At 38.4% G+C, this 18,540-nt stretch overlaps 1 protein-coding gene across 3 annotated transcripts; it reads left to right on the plus strand.

Moving 5' to 3' along the window:
- The first annotated feature begins 1,552 nt into the window (after positions 1-1,552).
- LOC147858363 (uncharacterized) lies at positions 1,553-18,540 on the plus strand. 3 transcript variants are annotated; one of them, XM_087327375.1, is made up of 16 exons: positions 1,553-1,889; positions 2,062-2,167; positions 2,776-2,959; positions 3,090-3,366; positions 3,452-3,577; positions 7,972-8,150; positions 13,461-13,554; positions 13,622-13,785; positions 15,711-15,930; positions 16,009-16,218; positions 16,591-16,737; positions 16,854-16,981; positions 17,175-17,328; positions 17,432-17,546; positions 17,691-17,831; positions 17,985-18,540. In XM_087327375.1, the coding sequence occupies exons 1-16, from the start codon at positions 1,689-1,691 to the stop codon at positions 17,996-17,998; spliced, it is 2,460 nt and encodes an 819-aa protein (XP_087183501.1). In that variant the 5' UTR covers positions 1,553-1,688; the 3' UTR covers positions 17,999-18,540. The 3 variants fall into 3 exon arrangements, with proteins under 3 accessions (XP_087183501.1, XP_087183502.1, XP_087183503.1); XM_087327376.1 differs by having other exon boundaries at positions 1,555-1,889; positions 13,625-13,785; XM_087327377.1 differs by lacking the exons at positions 1,553-1,889; positions 2,062-2,167 and adding an exon at positions 2,591-2,662.

Genomic DNA, 18,540 nt, shown 5'->3' on the forward strand with positions numbered 1-18,540 from the left:
TTGGACATGGATTTGGTCTTTCAAGGGACCAACCAAACATATTCTCTTTGGATGGCTTTTACTACATGCAACACTATCAGTAGGTCAGTCATTTAGAGGAGATGTGGCAACTAGTCTTAGACAATGTCGTTATTGTGATGACATGCATGAAACTACCAAGCATGCTCTCTGGTCATGCTCAATAGCCCAACAGGTATGGAATAAAGTTATCTCTTTATTCCTGACAATTAACATAGGCTGCCTCTTCTCTTCGGGGTCAACGGTATGGGGGGTTCTCCATTCCAGTCTCCTGTTGTATGAAGCAGATGATGCTCCAGAGGCTATCACAGTCATCGACAAACATCTAATTACTGTCTCCCCTTTTTAGCACCTCGCAAGCAAATGCATGCAACCCATGTATGGAAAACAATATATACGGTTACATTATGGATATTATGGAAGTATCATTGTAAAAGACAATATGAGTTCATAATTCCTCTTCTCTCAGATATATTGCCGAAATGATGGGGGAGCTTTATTGGTGGTTGTGCGGGGGCAATATGACAATATGCCAGGCTCGTCGGAGGTTGTTCTGAAGAAAAGGAAAAAATTATGCAATTATGGAGGAAATTACCTCTGTTCACAGTCTCCTCTAAAGGGCCTTTATGGAAATATCATCACCCTTGGTCCTTGCCCTGACCATTTTTTTTGTATATAATACTCTTTGATTTTACATTTTTGTAGCCCTCTGACACTTTTCTTAATACTAACGAAGGAAATCTTTTTTGAAAAAAAATAAAATGTTAGGTTGCCCTTACGTTACACAACAACTCGTAGTAATGTTAAGCCTTAGATAGGGTTTGCATCATGCATGAAAAGTGGAAAGTGTCGACATATGCTTTCCATACGAGGTGGAACAAACAATGACCAACTTTACACAGGGATACATTACCAATATGTGGGGCATTATGGGAGTATTGATGAAAGGGGGACATGCAGGTAGGTACCCCAATCGAAACGCTCCACTATGCGAGCAATGACAAAGAAAGTCGAAAGGGGTGGAGGGTTGACAGTAGCCGATGAAACATATATTAGATGCAACAAGGGGCTTTGTTTCCGGGAGCGGAGAAGGGGCGGCATCCGTAAACTCTATAAACCCTAAACCCTAAACCCAAAGCCCATATGTAAGAGAAAAGGCGACGGATTCGGAATCGGATTCGGAATCGGGTGGTGGCGGGATCGGAAGGTTGAGATGTTCCATGAATAATTATTAATGTTAAAGAGTAGTAATGAACAAAAACTACTCTTTTTGCCTTTCATGTGGAGGAGAAGAGGAAGAGGAAGGAGAGGCCTTTCATTTGAAACCTCTTTTTCTCTGTTCATCTGCAATACATACACCAACTACCCTGCCCCTGCCCCTGCCCCTGCCCTTGCCCCTGCCTCTGCCTCTGCCTCTGCGTCTTCCGTCTCCGCGTTCGTGTCTGTATGTACGTGCAAAATTCCTGTCTTCTTCGATGTGGAGCTTCTCCGCCCACCCCCTTGCCACAGACGCAGACGCAGATGCAGACGCAGACCCAGAAGCAACTACACCAATGGTCTCCGCCATCACAAATCCAATTTCACCGACCAAGGTCGCTGTCTTCTTCTTCTTCGTCTAACGCCCCAGAAGAATCCATCGCCCAATAAACAATTTCAAAAAATAAAATAAAATGCCTCCTCCCTCTTCTTCGTCCACCCTTCATCTCCCCATGCACCCCATCGGTGATGAAGACGAAGATGATGTTGCCTCGTATAGTAGTAGTAATGGCAATGGCGATAGGATTACTGGTTGTAACAGGGATCCTGCTCTCGATGTTCATGGTCATGTTCTTTCACAATCAGATGACAATCAGATGGAGATACAAATACAGGTATTACGCTTCTCCCCAATTGCCCTCTCATTCCATCTTGGATGTATTGGACTATATATATGTACTGCGTATAAATTTTCCGGGTCAGCGGTAACTTGACTGCTATATTGCTGATAGTAATGAGTAGAATTCTCTGTCGATCTCCTAATTGGTTCATCTATGCAAATTCCAGGACTCTGCTCCAATCACGGACCACAATCCAGGACAACATGTCATGGATCCTCATCATCCTCACTCTCACTCTCATTCTCCTTCTCACGACATTGTCAACATTGCAGGTGAACTTGAACAAAATTCTAACTTGTGTTTTTAATATAGAAAATGAATATCTGGAATGTCCCTGAAGAGAAATAAACTGTGATTTTCTGGTGGGGAAATATGATATGTAGACAGGTCAGGCTTATAAAACGTATTTCTTTGGAGTTAAAATTCATCAATAAAAAGAGTGGTTAGTGGTTTCAAGTTTCAGTTGATCAATAGGTTCACGATACAGCTCTTAAGTTAGGTTAGAGTATATCAATAGAAATTACACCGGAGTTTATAACTTTGCAGATTGTTGTGTTGTTGTGGTAACAACATCTTAATTCCCGAGATTGCTTTTTTCACTGCAATAGTCAAGCGTCCTTAAAATGGCCAGCATTTTACCAAATTGAATAATTAAATATCAGGCTGCTGTATCAAATAGAAACTTTGTAAAGTGTTATTTTTCACCTAGTCTTCTACTACTATGCAAGCCCATTTGCAGGTATGAATGAGTGCTTTTCCTAAAGAGGGTAGGAAACTTCGCCAATAGGTCATTTTGATTGGTTTTCTGAAAGAATTTATTTTAAAAGTGTTTATTTTCGACTGTGCAATTACATTTCTTCTGACACATTCCACTATGCAGATGATCGGAGAGTTCTGTTGGCTATCACAGTGGCAATAAATGATGGGCAAATAGAACTACTTTCTGTGAGAGATGGAGATTGTTTAGAAGAGTTGGCAACCAAGTTTTGCAAAGACCATTCCATATCTGATAATTATGTTCCCCCTTTGACTCAACATCTTGCTTCCACGCTTCAAAGCCTCGGGTAAACAATCTCTCTCTCTCTCTCTCTCTCTCTCTCTCTCTCTCTCTCTCTCCACCCCCATCCCCCAATTTCGTTCTTGTGTATTTAAATTGAAAATTTAGTCTGACAACATTTGTTGTACTGGCAATAGGAAGGAAGTTACTCAGGATATAGAGATGACTAATGCTACTCACACATCAGAAAGACATAACCATACCCGTCCATTATATGAAAAGACAAAACCAGAATTATGTACTCACCGGCTATGTTCACTCAAATCTCTAGGTAGTCAAGAAATTCCCAAGGTGAAAACAAGGAAACCAACTGGTCACCATGTGCTACCCTCTTTTGCTAGTTTGGCGAAGTTTCAAAAAGTTACTGAAAAGAAAGTGGAGCCGCAGCGATCACCCCAACTCTCACCAAAATCGGTAAATATCAGGCTAAACGAGTCAGATTACAGTTTATTTTCCATTTTTATTTTTGACCTCTCAGAGGGATGGTTCACTTATACAGAAGGCAGTGTATACTAGACTTTATGTTGAATTTCTACATCAGAAACAACGAATGGAGGAAGAACAACAAGCATCTCTGGCACAATATCGTGAGAGGTTGGAAAGAGATAAACCAGCATATACAAAAGTATGTAAACAAATAATCCTGAATATTCATTCTTATATAGTCTTGAAATGATCTTCAGATATATTGAAACTGTTTACAACTTGACCTGTTTCCAATTAAATTCAAGAAAAAGTGCAATTCAGCATCATTTTATTTGTATACGCCTCCTTAATCCGAATATAAGCTTGCACTTAATGGTTGGTGCATGAATTTCAAAGTTCTCCCAAGGAAAACATAATCAATAATTTTGTCGCAGGTTATTAAATAATATGCTTTTTCCACATGCTATGTGGCATGTGACTTAACAGATGGAGGTAGATAAGCGTCGCAAAATTTTAACTTTCTCCCAACGAAAAGATAATTAATGGTTTTGTGCCATGATCATTAACCAATATGTTCTTTACACATGCCATATAGCTTGTGACTGAACAGACAGAGGTGAATAAGCTATTGAATAATGATTACTGCAAATTTTCAAATTTCTCCCCAAGGAAAATACCAATTCATGCCTAAAAAAGATTTTTGAAGATCACTTCCGTTCTGCCATAAATTTGCATGCATTTTCCTATATCAATCTCTAACTGATGTGAAGCGGCTCTGAACTGGTCTGTCACACTAAGAGAGCATGAGATAGATGTGTATCCATATAAGAAAGCCTGATGACAAATCCATCCTGCAATGTGTGTATGAAGAGAGGCTTATAGTGTGCCATCTTCCTACCAATATATGCTGTGAGGCTGACCAATGCTCTTTTCACTATCTGATTTTATGATACTATTTGGATCACTCATTATTCTTTTTGACTTTGGTCGTGTTCAGGCGTGGACAATCCAAACTGTATTGGAACGGGAGTAGTGCATCTATACTTATGCCATTTGATTGGAACCATTCTTGCATTTCAGCATACAAACAATGATTATTTCCATGTTCTGCCAACATTTTAGATGACATAAGTACCATCCGGAGTATCTATGCTTTGGGGGCTCCCATATCTGTTAAACAGTTCTCATCAATCAGAACATTGCCTTCATCACTATTGTGGCCGTTCCCATCTCTGGCCAAATTACATCATGGGACATTGATGCTTTTGTCCTTGATCATGTGGGTAATAACCGCGACTATAAGTTTCTCCAAAGTTTTCTAGTTAAGGATAATAGTATAGTTGTGTTTGTGGAAAGAAATCAAAATGGCCTAGAGCTAGTGCTCTCTTAAAAAAGCAAGAAAGCAAGAAAGTATATTAATGTCTCTTAAGAGGGAAAAATGGCCTATAAGACCAAACAAGAGAGTACATCTTAAAATGTTGTCTCTTCTTTGAGAACAAACCAAAATAAATGTAACTACAAAAATTAGTATATAAAAATAAAATAACTAAAAGAATCCCTCCCTCTATACATGTAAAATTCTCAAGTCAAATCGATTGAAATTTTTGTATTGAAATCTCTAACATAGGTCGATCTAGAATGGAGAGATCTTCGAAGTGAGGTAATCACCTATGATGGTAGACATATTAGCCTTTATCTGTCAATGACAGGAGTGATGGTCCATGAGGGCCAGGCCTACATGCATGACAAATTGCTATTGCCCAATGTATATTGTAACCCCTTGGGAGCCCACTTGTGTAGCCCTTAATAGTCTTGTAACATGAGCAGGAGAGATGGGGCTAAAGAAATTTGTGATTGTTCCTTGTTGCTGAGATTATGTGGTGTGTTGACGTCCTTCAACAACTTCATGAGTTCTAGAAGAATAACCCAAGCACCGTTGGTCCTCATATTCCATTACCTTGGATAGTGAGCCAAAGCCAAACTGCCTTATAGTGGGCCATCTTCTTACCAAGAGATGTGGAGTTGATCCATGTTCTTTCGTAATTTGATGATATCAGTTTGGATCACTCTATTCTTTTATGCTTTGGTCATGTTTAGATGGGGATAATCCAAGCTATATTGGAAGGGGGGTTGTGCATTTATGCTTTTGCTATGTGACTTGAACCACGGTTGTATTTCAGCATACCAGCAATGATTTTCTCCATGTTCAGAAAGTGGTTTTGATGACATGAATGCCAACCTTGAGTACCTTTGTTTAGGCAGCGCCCAAAGCTGTTGGATATCGGTCACTGATCAGAATAATGCCTCTGTGAATACTTGGGTGGCTCCCATCTCTACTATTTAAATCATGGGTCACCTATGGATTGCTGCTTATCATGGGAACATTCATTGAGACTAAAGGTCTCTCCAAATCTTTTCAGCTGTCTGCCTTGTGAAGACTTTGTCACCAGGTTTCTACTGCATAGAGAACAGTCAGTGTGACGTGTGTATCAAATAGCACATTTCCTTTCAAGAGGGCCAAGGACTGCATATCCACGAGAAAGTAGAGCACCGGCAACCTCCTGTAAGAAGAACCTAGGCATTGTGAATGTTACTCCTAGGTATATGTAGGATCCCCTTTTCTTCTCCCAATAATACTTCTGGTTCTGATCTTGTTACTGTGCTGGAGTGGTAGTTATCTAGGTTTACCGACAAGCCTTTGTTTGTATAAAATGATTTAAAGGCCTTTAGATGTCTTTTTTGTCTCTTTGGAGAGTCAGAGATCAGTCAAATATCATCAATATATTGTAATGTTTGTATGTCTGTGCCCACTAGGCATGCGCTCGGACTGCCAAATCTCTATGCAATTGGATACTTCATCTGTATGGAGATAAAAGAGAGCGGGTGATAGTGCACATCCTTGTTTTACTCCAGTTGTTCTAGCCACTGCCTCTCACAACCCATTGGTACATCAAACTTTCCTAACATGGATTCATCCGATGCATAGATTCCCCATAGTCTATCTTTGGGGACACCTAGGGCTTCTAGCTGCCGCATGAGCCGAGTGCAAGGTACAATATGGATGGCTTCCTGGAAATTCACATGTAGGAAGATGGCCCACTATAAGGCCTAAACCTAATATTTTCTGTTTTAATGATATTAGGTTGGATCAGTTCATGGTTTCCAACTTTGGTAATATCCCACGTGGACAATTCTAGCTATATTGGAGCAAGGGTAGTGCATTTATATTTGTGAGATGTGACTCGACCATTCTTGCATTTTGGCATCTGGCCATGATTCTCCATTTTTTGTCAGCTGTTTTAATGACATGAGTGTCAATCTTGAGTATTTTTGCTTTTACCCATCCCAAATCCATTGGGATACAAATCACTAATGAGGATAGTGCCTTGGTCACTGTTGGGGATTTGTCTATTGTGCCCAAATTTTGGCATGGGACGCGGATGATTTTCTTCTCAACATGTGGGCAATTCTCAATATTACAAGTCTCTCCAACTGTCCTGTTAGGTGCCGCATGAAGGTTCGCGTCTGAAGGATTCCACCCCATAGAGAAGAGTTGGTTTTATCAAGTAACTACTATTTAATTCGTGGTTCTTTGATTTGCACATGTTCACATTGTCTTTCAGGGGGTGCCAGTGGCTGCATATCCACAAGAACATCAATCATAGGCAATTACCCTCGTGCATTGAGAACCATGGCCCTGTGAACCATGTCTTGTTACCCATGTTTGAGTGGTGCCAAACACTGCCACTATGGTTTTATCAAGGTTTACTAACAAGTCCTTGTCTATCCAAAATAATCATCTAGATGTCTCTGTAGTCACTTTTGAGAGTTGGAGATCAAAACAATGTCATTGACAATTAGCAATATTGATATGACTATCTCTACCAAGCATGTTCTTGAACCACACCATATTTTCATGTAATTGGATACCTTATCTATATAAAGACTGAAGAGTGGTTGATAGTGATCAAAGGTCGTGTTGCTGGTCATGACCTTCGACAACCCATTAGGAGCAAACACTTTTCCTATTTCTGATTCATACTGTTCATAGATTCCCTATTGCATATCAACCAGGACCCCAATGGCCTCTACACACTGCATGAGCTGAGGATGGGTCGCAATTTCGAAGGTTTTCTGAAAATTCATAAAGCAATGATAGATTCTCTTTCCATGAGCTCTTCCTTCTTCAATAAGGGTTAGAAGGCTCGATAGGTGATCCAAAGTGGTGAAGCCCTTTTGGAAACCTGCTTGTCTGGCCGAATGGAAGCCATATTTATTGCCCATATGCTCAATTCTGACTTTACGATTGAGCTATATATTTTTGGCCAAGTAATGGCTTAATGAGTTAGAGAAATCAACTCAAATTTATATATCATGCAAGCCCTAAATAAAGAGATATTGGATTGACAATTGGGACTATGATTCTACTGTAACAAAATGATAGTAGAAACATGAAATGAGTAATGAAGCTTGCATTGAATTGAGAGAAAAGAAGTACACTACTCTGAGCAGTATGTGAGATATATTAGTCCCATAGAGAATAATGATTGTCATTAAAAAAAGTTAACAGATCTAGTCTCTGTTACTTTTCAGAAAACAAGAAGGTTAATGTTATTGAGAGGAAGGGCAGCAAAAAAATTTAAAAACTATGGTGAGCTTCTCTATCATGAAGCATTGAGGAAAGATGAAGAAAAAAGAAAGATTGCAGAGCAGAAGCATTTAGAAGCGCAATCTCATCTGCTGAAAGGATTCACAGCAAAACCTGAAATCAGGTGCTTATGACTTCTTTCTGAGGAATATTTTCTGGTATAATTTGAATAAGAAAGCACAAATGCATTTAATTCCTCTGAAAAGAAGCATATATGTGGAAAAGTTAGTTTTACATAACTAACCTAGAACCAAGATCAATGGGGCCGGAACAACGTGTACTTTATTGTTGGAGGGACAAGTAGGAGTGGGTATCAATACACTTCTACGCCTACTAATGAATACTGATAAACAAAGAAATGAAGCTCTAAACCTAATACCCAAATGCACATATGTACGTCTAAATCTACTTAATTGTTCTTAATCCTATGAAGGAAAGAGGCGACAAAGTAATTCATGAGCATGATTAATGGCATTAAAGGTAGCTCCAACAAGTTACAATTGACCCAAACACTAACGATAGAAGCTGAAGTTTTTGGTCTTACAATAGTAAAAAGTAGATTAAGATTCAGATTATAACTGAACGAGGATAGATATTAGAAGAGGCCTAACTTCTAGCTCAAGTTCTCTAAAAGTAGATTAAGATTAAGATTATACGAATGTCTTTTATAGCTTTTACAATGCTCCTGGGCATTTTCACATTGAGCTATAAGTCTCCCTTAAAAGACTTTAATATATCTTTCTTTCTTTCTCTTTGTGCTCTCTATAATGTCTGCCTAATCTCAGCGTTCTTTGTAATGTATGCCTAATCTCTGCATTCTCTGTAATGTCTTCCTAATCTCTGCGTTCTCTGTAATGTCTGCCTAATCTCTGGGTTCTCTGTAATGGCTGCCTAATCCCTGTGTTCTTCTCCTCCACATTTTCTGCAATATTTGCCTAATCTCTGTATTTTTTCCATCTGCGCTTGAGTTTCTCCGACCTAATCCTTGTACCCGCTGTCCTGGGCTATGGAACACCATGGATTCTGAACGGACAACAAATGAAGATATGGATTTGAACACCCAAATGATGGTCCAGATCAATGGAAGACCCCAAGAAATTACTGTAGAAGAAAAGGAGGGGATGGGAACACACTGAGTTCTCCCAAAGGGCACGAAGGGTGCACAAATGCATCTCCACATTTAAAGCCTATGTAAATAAGGAAACACAAGCATAAGTGGATAGACATGGCCAAAGATGCCAAAGCTCAAGCTGAGGATGCTCCAAGAGAAATTAAAGCAAACACTCCATTGATAGAGGTAGTGAAAAAGCAAAAGCAAATTGGTGGATAAGATGGAAATGCCGAACGCTACATTAGAAGTAGTCAAAAGGGAAACTGGTGCATTGGTTGGGCTGAAAACGGAAACCCAATATAATATGCCAAGAATATGGAATAAAGATGGGGGCATTAGATATTCCATTTGCTTTAGCATGGCACGTGGGAAGATATGAGTTTAGAGCTAAAGCCTTGATCATCCACTTCATAGATTTGGAAAAGAAGAAAGCTTTCCTATCTAAGAGAAGGGCACTTAAGGGTGACAAAATAATTTAGTAACGATCTCACCATAGAACGTACTATTCGTGTTCGTGCAAGCATTCAAACGTTTGGAAATGAACACGTTTGAAATGGGAAAAATACCTGCTCCTTTTTTTTTTCTTTTTTTTCATTTATTGTCATTACAATTCAGCTCACCCTAGTGGTAAGGAGTCATGCTATTGCTGTCTATGTCTTGGGTTTGATTCCCAATTTTCTCATGTCTTTCTCTCTCATTAGTACCATGTTATAGCAAAATTTTATGTTAGTGTTATAATAGTTTTTTTCTTTTATTTTTTTAATTATTAGAACTAAGCACAACCTAGTGGTAAGTTGCTGTGCTACTATTACTTGTGTCTTGGGTTCAATTCCCAACTTTCTCATATCCTCTTGTTAGTGTCATGGCAAAATTTTATGTTAGTGTCATGTTCCTTTTTCTTCTTTTTCTTTCTTTCTTTCTTATTAGAAATTAGCTCACCCGAGTGGTAAGTTGTTATGCTATTGCCTACGTCATGATAAAATTTTATGTTAGTGTCATGTTCCTTTTTCTTTCTTTCTTTCTTTCTTTCTTATTAGAAATTAGGTCACCCTAGTGGTAAGTTGTTATGCTACTACTGCCTATGTCATGTTTTCTTCATATTCTTGATTATATACGTTTTATGAGTTTTTTATCGTTTCTTTTTTTCTTTCTTTGTTATTAGAAATTAGGACACCCTAGTGGTCAGTTGTTATGCTACTACTGCCTATGTCATGTTTTCTTCATATTCTCGAATATACGTTTTATGAGCTTTTGAACGTTTGATTATAATTTATAATGACATATTTTGATTCAATCTCTATAGTTCATACTCATTTTTTTGTAAAGTTCTCAAGTGAGGATGATAGAGATGTCTTGATTCGCTCCCAAAAGTATGCATGTGATACAACGCAAATATTGCAACCATGCTTATGTTGGTGGTTCACAATGGATTAGAGTCCACTTGTTGGGATTAAGAGTGAATCAATATATAATATAGACCCTAGTCAATCCAATCCAACTTTGAGATGATTTACCATACACGTTTGATTGAATCATTCTCGAATGCGAATGCACGTATGATACGTATGGTTCATTCTATGGATCTCACTACAGCTGAAGTAGCACATTGCAAAGAAAGCATGCCATGAGTGCTCGATGCAAGATGGAAGGAAATGAAAGGGTCAGGAATGATGTCAACAGGGCTGAGGAACACTCAGGACTAACCCAAGTAGAGTGATGGCTGGAAAGATGGAGAGAGAGAGAGAGAGAGGCAGTTGGAGGAGCTCACCTTTGAAGTGAGATCCAAAAGCTAAAACCTTATGTGTTATATGACCCATTTAGGGTTGGCCAAGTTCAATGAGAACTTGGCCCAAAAATAAAGAATACGTGATAAGTGACTTTTGGCCTTTATAATCAGGCCTATACACATGTACACAAGGGGGTCATTTAGGGCCTTTACCCCAACATGAAAATGGGCTATAATAGAGATGGTAAGGTGATTATCATAAAGGAGAGAACCATATGATAGTATTTGGCCTATGAGACCTTACTTATGACTATATGGAATTGCAATGGCTCTGTATGGATAGATGCCAAGTATTTTAAAGATACCTTTAAGAACACAGATATCAATATGTATATAGAGACCCATCATTGCATTGCTAGTTGTAAAGAATCTAACTCTAGTAGAGTTGAGTATTCAGAAGTGTAGTGTGTGTGTGTGTGTGTGTGTGTGTGTGTGTGTGCGAGTGAGTGAGTGAGTAGGTTGAGGAGAAGAAGAAGATGAAGAAAGAAAGAAACCTTAATGGTGCACCTCCAACAATAGAATAGGTGCCAAGTATTTAAATATACCTTTAAGAACACAGATATCAATATGTATATAGAGACCCATCATTGCATTGCTAGTTGTAAAGAATCTAACTCTAGTAGAGTTGAATATTCAGAAGTGTAGTGTGTGTGTGAGTGAGTGAGTAGGTTGAGGAGAAGAAGAAGATGAAGAAAGAAAGAAACCTTAATGGTGCACCTCCAACAATAGAATAGGTGACCTTCTAAAAAATGAAAAAGAGAAAGGAAACAATTCCTAGTGGTATGCCCAAACCACAAAAATGGCGACCTGAACTAAGCCCTCTTCACCTCTTTTTTATAGAGAAAAAGAGGTGCCTAATCTCGGCATTAAATGCGCTTATTCCCTTTTCTTTCTTCAAAAAAGAAGAAGGAATAAATAGCCCTTGATTCATGCCGTGCTATCAAAGATTCAATCTCTGCACCCTTTACAGCCTAGTGAATAGCCCTAACCACTAAGCTATTCATTTTTATTTAATTCCTATGATATTTACCTTTTATATATACATATATTTCTGTGATGTGAGTAGACCCTCCCTTTTCCCACCTTTCTACCTTTGGCCACGCCATATCACGACACCATGACATCTAGCTCCAGTTGCTTGCACAAATCTTTATTAGAGCTATAAGGTTTCCCTACTAGCTGGACAGAACATACTATTGCGCCAATTTTCAAGAGTGGAGACCCCATGATGCTGTGCAATTATAGGATAATCATGATTAGCCATTACTTAGCCAAACTATACGGCTGAGGCTCAATCCTAGGGCAGATTTGTGTGTATGGGCAGAGAGAAATGGCTGCTGGACAGGCAGGCATTTGGAAGGGGTTCACAACTTTGAATCAAATATTGACCCTCCGAGCCATTATTGATGAGGCAGAGCCCAAAATAAGAGGATTTATTACTGCTTTTGGATTTCTGGAAAGCCTTGAATGCTGTATCATGCTATCAGCTCATGCAGTGGCTAGACAACCTTGGTGTCCCTAAAGATATGTAATGAGAATCTATGCACTCTATGAATCTGTGTCAGGAAAGGTACGATCTCCCAATGAGTTGTTGGAGGCTGTAGCTAGCATAATTGGAGTAAGACAAGGATGCCCACAATCACCCACTCTCTTTGGTCTCTATGTTCGTGAGGTATCACATTACATGGAGAGATTTGGTGGCTGGGAGCATGCCTAACAGGTATGGCCATACAAGTCCTACTATATGCTGATGATAGCATGCTAATCTCTGACCATAAAAGTATTTCATACAGACAGGTTTGTTGATAAACATAGATAAAACTAAAGTGCTTGGGGCTGTTCTTACTGGAAGTCGAGAGACATAAGGGCAATTATACAGCCACACAAACGCACCGAAGGTTTTTTTAGCCCCATCACTCCAACTCATGCTATAAGTCAATCAACAGCTACAGAAATGGGTGCACGACCAGGGCATTGCAAAGGGGTTACAATAGATCAGGAAATATGAATGTCATGCATGTAGGCCTTGGCCTTGTGGACCGCAATTTCATCATCCTTGTCATTCACAGACAAAGGCCACCTTTTCCCACAATCACAGGTGCTTCCCTCACTTCAGAGACCTCCCCATTCTGGATTGACTTATGTTAGAGATCTTTCAAAGACAAAAATTACAATATATCTGATTAGGGAATCTTACATGTATAGATGAGGGATTCACTAGTGGCATCTTACCCTAGCGGTTTCTTATTCTCCAAGACAAGACAACATTTTAAGATGTAATCTCTTATTTGGTCTTATAGGCCATTTGGCGTCTTAAAAGATGTTAATATTTCCTTTTTACTTACTTTTTTCTATTCTCATGTCCTTGTTTTTATTCGGTGTCTCTTCTCTTAGTGCTATCCTTGTTCCTTCATTTCTATATAGTGTTGACTGTTGAGGTTTACGGAAACTGTTGACTATATAGTGTTTCCATGCTATAAACTTTGAATTGTGGCTTGTTGGATTAGTGTTGACAGACTAGTTGTTTTGACTTCTAGTAAATATGCACAACAACTCAAACGACCTGATAAGTTCTGGGAGAGACTTTCGATTGACAACTCAAAGAGCCATCTCCGTGAATTGCAGCATGAGGTAAGCCAGCTATTCTGTTTTTGACCTTTTGCATTGTAGTGTCCTGACTTTCTGACATTTGTAATAGCAGTCATTGGAGTTGAAACTGATGGAATGCACATTCAGACCAAGGATAAATAGGAAGTATTTTGAACAAGATGCAGGTAATTCTAATCGTTTTGACCAATTGTTTTGGGATGCTGAAAATCGTCGCCGTCGTCAAGCTGAATATATGCAGTGGCACCCTGAAGGGTTAGTAGCTTATACTTTTATAGACTTGTTTATTCAGTCATGATATTGATATTTAATGCACATGTTGGTTACATGGAACTGTGTACACATTGAGTGGATTGTTCTACATTATGTCAACATGTTTAGGGTTGAGGTTTAAAGAAATACTAAGCCATGAGAAATACTAAGCCATGAGAAAGTTTATGTGCCAATTATCATTGGTGTTCTCCGACTATAAATAGCTGAGTGCTTCATATGGAGAGAATTTGTTCAAATTTGTGTTGATAATTTAGTGTTCATTGTCTAACAATGTTTTGTACTCTTTTGTCTTGGAATTGTATGTCAACACATGTGGTCATACTCTCTTCCTGCTATGCCAGCACAAAAGGATTAGGATTTCTGATTATTGTTAGTTGAACACACCTTTATCATCAACTCAATAATCTATGACTTCTCAGCCTTCATTTGTTGATCATGCAATGAAGCTACATGAAGTATGCCAAACTTGTCACCTTAGAATCCTTCACAGTAATTACTATGGTAGAACCTCCCATACTGGATTCTTACAGTGATTGCAAGATGTTTGAGGGAGACATAGAAGTGCTATGGATTCCATGCGAGAGAAGTGATTCTTTGAAGGCTCGAATAATTATTTAGACATAGATTGTAGGCCACATATTGCATTCAGTTTGTACATGTATTTGAAAAGGTGAATGATGTTTTGCTTTTTTTGACATTGAGGAGCTTTAATGGAAAATTTGGATTTTGGATTAGCCTGTAGGATAGGGGACTGGATGGGATAGGCAAAACTGTCACATGCAAATTAATTCTACACAGGATTATGCACAAAGGTTTTAGGCTTGACGGCCTCACCAAACATGGTATTTTGTTAGCAGTATTTTTATTCACATCTGGACATCAGAAATGTGCTTGTAACTAAGCATAGCAATAAGACACAGCAAAAGGACCGTTGGTAGACATGTGGACTGCCACTTTTTACATTACACCTATATAGCGAAATTAAATAGAGCTTGGAATAATTCTCTTTTGGTGGGGATATCACTGGGAACCCGTTTAATGGGTGATGACAAAAGAAGGGTTGACGACCCAAGTGTTGTAGTTTTGGGATTAGTGTAGTAAATTTAAATCATGTAAAATTTAAGAAAGGCATGTTTGAAATTAATTAGAGAACTGAGGTTCTTGCCCAAATTGGTGCACATAAAAAATCATCCTACATTCAGGTTAATACACTCATCCTACATTCAGGTTAATACAAGACATGACACTCACAAATTTAAATATTAAATTCCTTGTTTCAGAAAGTTTAGATAACATAGATACTTTTATGGTACAAAGCTTATGTGATGGGTATACATTGGATAAGAAAGAGTGTACAATGAAGAACACAGTTCAAAGCTGCATAATTATTTCTAAACATTAGTAAAAGCAATCGTTCTTATATTCTTATAGCTGTGAAGATGGTTTGAATGGGTACATGCCAATGTACTCGAAATAGATAATTTTGCTCCAATGTGAACTCACAAGAATGCCAATGTAATAAACCAGAATGCATGCTGCAAGATAGTAAATTACCAAACAAGTCCTTGGGACCACAATGTCAATTATAAAACATAATGAAGTTTCCATTTTAAATGTCAATTGAAATCAAATAGCCTCCACGAATGATGTATAGTAAAACTCAAGCCATATGAGAGTTACTGGGATGTTGCAACAGTATGGGCTGGATTCTTACTTAGTAAACCAAAAATTTGCATAACAGCTCTGCAACATAGCAATGTTTTCCCTCATTATTTAATGCTACAAATTATACTTGACAATTTTCTTACTGCATGTAGTTTGAGTAAATGCACGCATGCCGCTTATTTATGAGAATCATCATGCTTCTCAAATTGCATTATATAATAATAAATATTTTGTTGTGATAGAGCCACATTCCAGCCAATTATTAATCCCCACTGGAAGTCGAGTAGTATTTATGGCCATGATGATGAGTCCAACAGAAGCAATGTATTCAATAGACTTTTACAGTATGCTGCAAAATTGGCTGAAAAGAAGCAGAAATGGCAGAATGAAATGAAACTAGTGGATCCTACAACAGGCCAAGAGCTTTTTCACCCTCAAACAGGACGGAAACCTTATGGAGAGGTAACGGCGTCAGCACTAAATGGTTTTATATATTGCTTACAGATGTAATGCATGAACATTTTTTGTCATTTTTTTCAGAGAAAAACGGATGCCATCCCCATTGGTGACTTCCTTTACCAACTCAAGTTTTCATTGGACAGCAAAAAGCAAACACTCATGGAAAGGAACATCCAGAAGGCAAAAGAGTTGGCTAACGGTCAGTATGTTAACTCAAAGTCATCCAAGATGTTGGAAAGGAGACGAATAAAAAGCAGTCAAGAGATATTTGATCTTCTAGATACAGATAAGGTTTGATCCTGTTAATAAAAGAAATCTCCATCCTGCAATTTGAAATATTCACTTGACCTGTCTCGTCCATCAGCTGCACCCCTTTTTTCATCTTGCATGATTTTCCTTCCACTAAGGGCTCAAGGGAACGTTCTGAGATACACTCTTGAACTTCAGTGATCTACCATGCCTATTGAGATCCACAATGTGTATTAGCAACAGTATTCCGTAGCTAATTCTTGGATCAAATTGTCTGTGAGCTGAATGTCAAGACTTAAAAAGCATGGATCATACCCTTCATGCTTCATGTTCTCACTTTACACTTACGTAGATCGGTATCATGTGCTAAATAATGCAGTGCCCTCTCTCAACGTTGGCCAACTGAATCTGCAGGATGGACTAATCAATTTAGCAAATGTTGATTGGAAGAATTTCCCAAGCGAGTTTGTAGAAGATCTGAAGGAAGTGAGGAAAATTGGTTCTACAAATGAAAGAGATCTTCCTCCTGATAAATTTATGAAACTATTGATGTATGTTCAGGTAGTAAAATGTCTCTCTCTAATTTCTTTTATTCTGATTTACATTCATGAGCTGGACCCAATCTTCTGGCTTGTCACCATTAGACACCTAAAAAACATATAATAAAACCTCTGCAGAAGAGACGGGGAGGAAGTTGCTTGTCAATGAAGCCTCGGAAAAAACAATCTGAAGCAGAAAGCCAGCCCTTCAAATTTAAAGTGGATCACCATTCTTGCCGATTAGCATCTGGCCGAAGGAAACCCGGGTGTGTGACTGAACAGTTCAACTTCATTGTAATTTATATAATAAGCCATTGTTTTTCATTTTCTTGACCCCATTTCTGATTTGTTTTTTTCTTTGGCAATTTATATGATCAAGATTCTCTTAACAGTAGATTTTTGACGATCCGCATTATATATTTATCTGACTCATTGGTGCCATATATTCTGGATTCTCAGGAATAGTAGACATTGGTACAGATTGGTGTTATCAGATAAAGAAAGGAAGCAGGCAAAAATAGATGCCTTAAGGAAGGAAAAAGAGAACCAAGAGCTCTCTGAATGTACATTTAGACCTTCTTTGCATAAAAAAGACTGCAAAGGATCACCAGGGGTAGCAATCAATTCCCTTTTTCTTATTTTAATGTTGAGGAGATTTGATCCTTGGGACTGCATTGAAATTCGAATGAATTGCTTTTACTTTTTTCTTGATGAAGGGCATGTGTGGAGGTTCAGTTAACGCTCGTCTTTCTCCGCAATCCACTATAGTTGTAAAGGAGCAACAGGAGATCCATGGATTTATTTTTCGTGAAGTAAATATGGATGCACCTGGTATGCAAACATTTAGTTAATAACATGACTTACCATGTAGCCTATTCTGCATCTCTCCTTGTTTCTCAAATGATTGTTTGGCTTTGTTTCTCTTGTATTTTTTCTTGAGTCATGAAAGTCTACCATGTCCCTGTTCGTGTATAGGGCACTCTGAGTCAACAGCTGCAAAGGATGCACGCTCGCCACGAACAGCACTGAACTTACTGAAATCACTGAAGCGAATTGTTACAAGATCAACAGAATCCAATGATGAAAAGCAGATCTCCAGCATGAGGAATTTAGAAGGTAGTTTGTATATCATTCGTTGGGTCAGGTAGCATTCTGAAAAGAATTGCTTGTACATATCAATGAATCATTGTAAAAGTCTGGGCCATTCCTTGAATTCAACCACCCTCCCTAGGAAACTGCTCATGCAATGTATCTGATTACCTTTTGCAGATTTAGCAGATTGAAGGTTTCCATGTCAGAAATTACACGGTAAAGACAATTTTGCAAGTGTTTCCCGGTCAACATTTCCAGCATTGCAAAGTTGATTGGTATATTTCGAAGGCATACTTGAGATAAATGTCAGGCAATAAAAGTCTTTCATAGCTGATGAGCGACTGACGTTTACAGAGAATAATTCCGGTATTGTAACATGTGTTATTACTCCTAATGCAATACTCGGTGTTGGTGCATGAGAACTTATGTCCACACCACAATGCCATATACAAGAATGGGTTAGGTTCATGCCTAAATGAGAATGTATTAGTTTTGCTATGATGTATTAAATGTCTACCAATTTTTTAACTGTCCATGGTTCCATTGTTGCATGTGTAACATCAACCAAATATTATTGTAACATGTCTTATTACTCCTAATGCAATACTCGGTGTTGGTGCATGAGAACTTATGTCCACACCACAATGCCATATACAAGAATGGGTTAGGCTCACGCCTAAATGAGAATGTATTAGTTTTGCTATGATGTATTAAATGTCTATCAATTTTTTAA

The sequence above is a fragment of the Azolla caroliniana genome, unplaced genomic scaffold, assembly GCF_043228905.1.
Source record: "Azolla caroliniana isolate FFs.n. ecotype wild unplaced genomic scaffold, voAzoCaro1.0.p SCAF_11, whole genome shotgun sequence".
NCBI classification, from domain to species: Eukaryota; Viridiplantae; Streptophyta; class Polypodiopsida; order Salviniales; family Salviniaceae; genus Azolla; species Azolla caroliniana.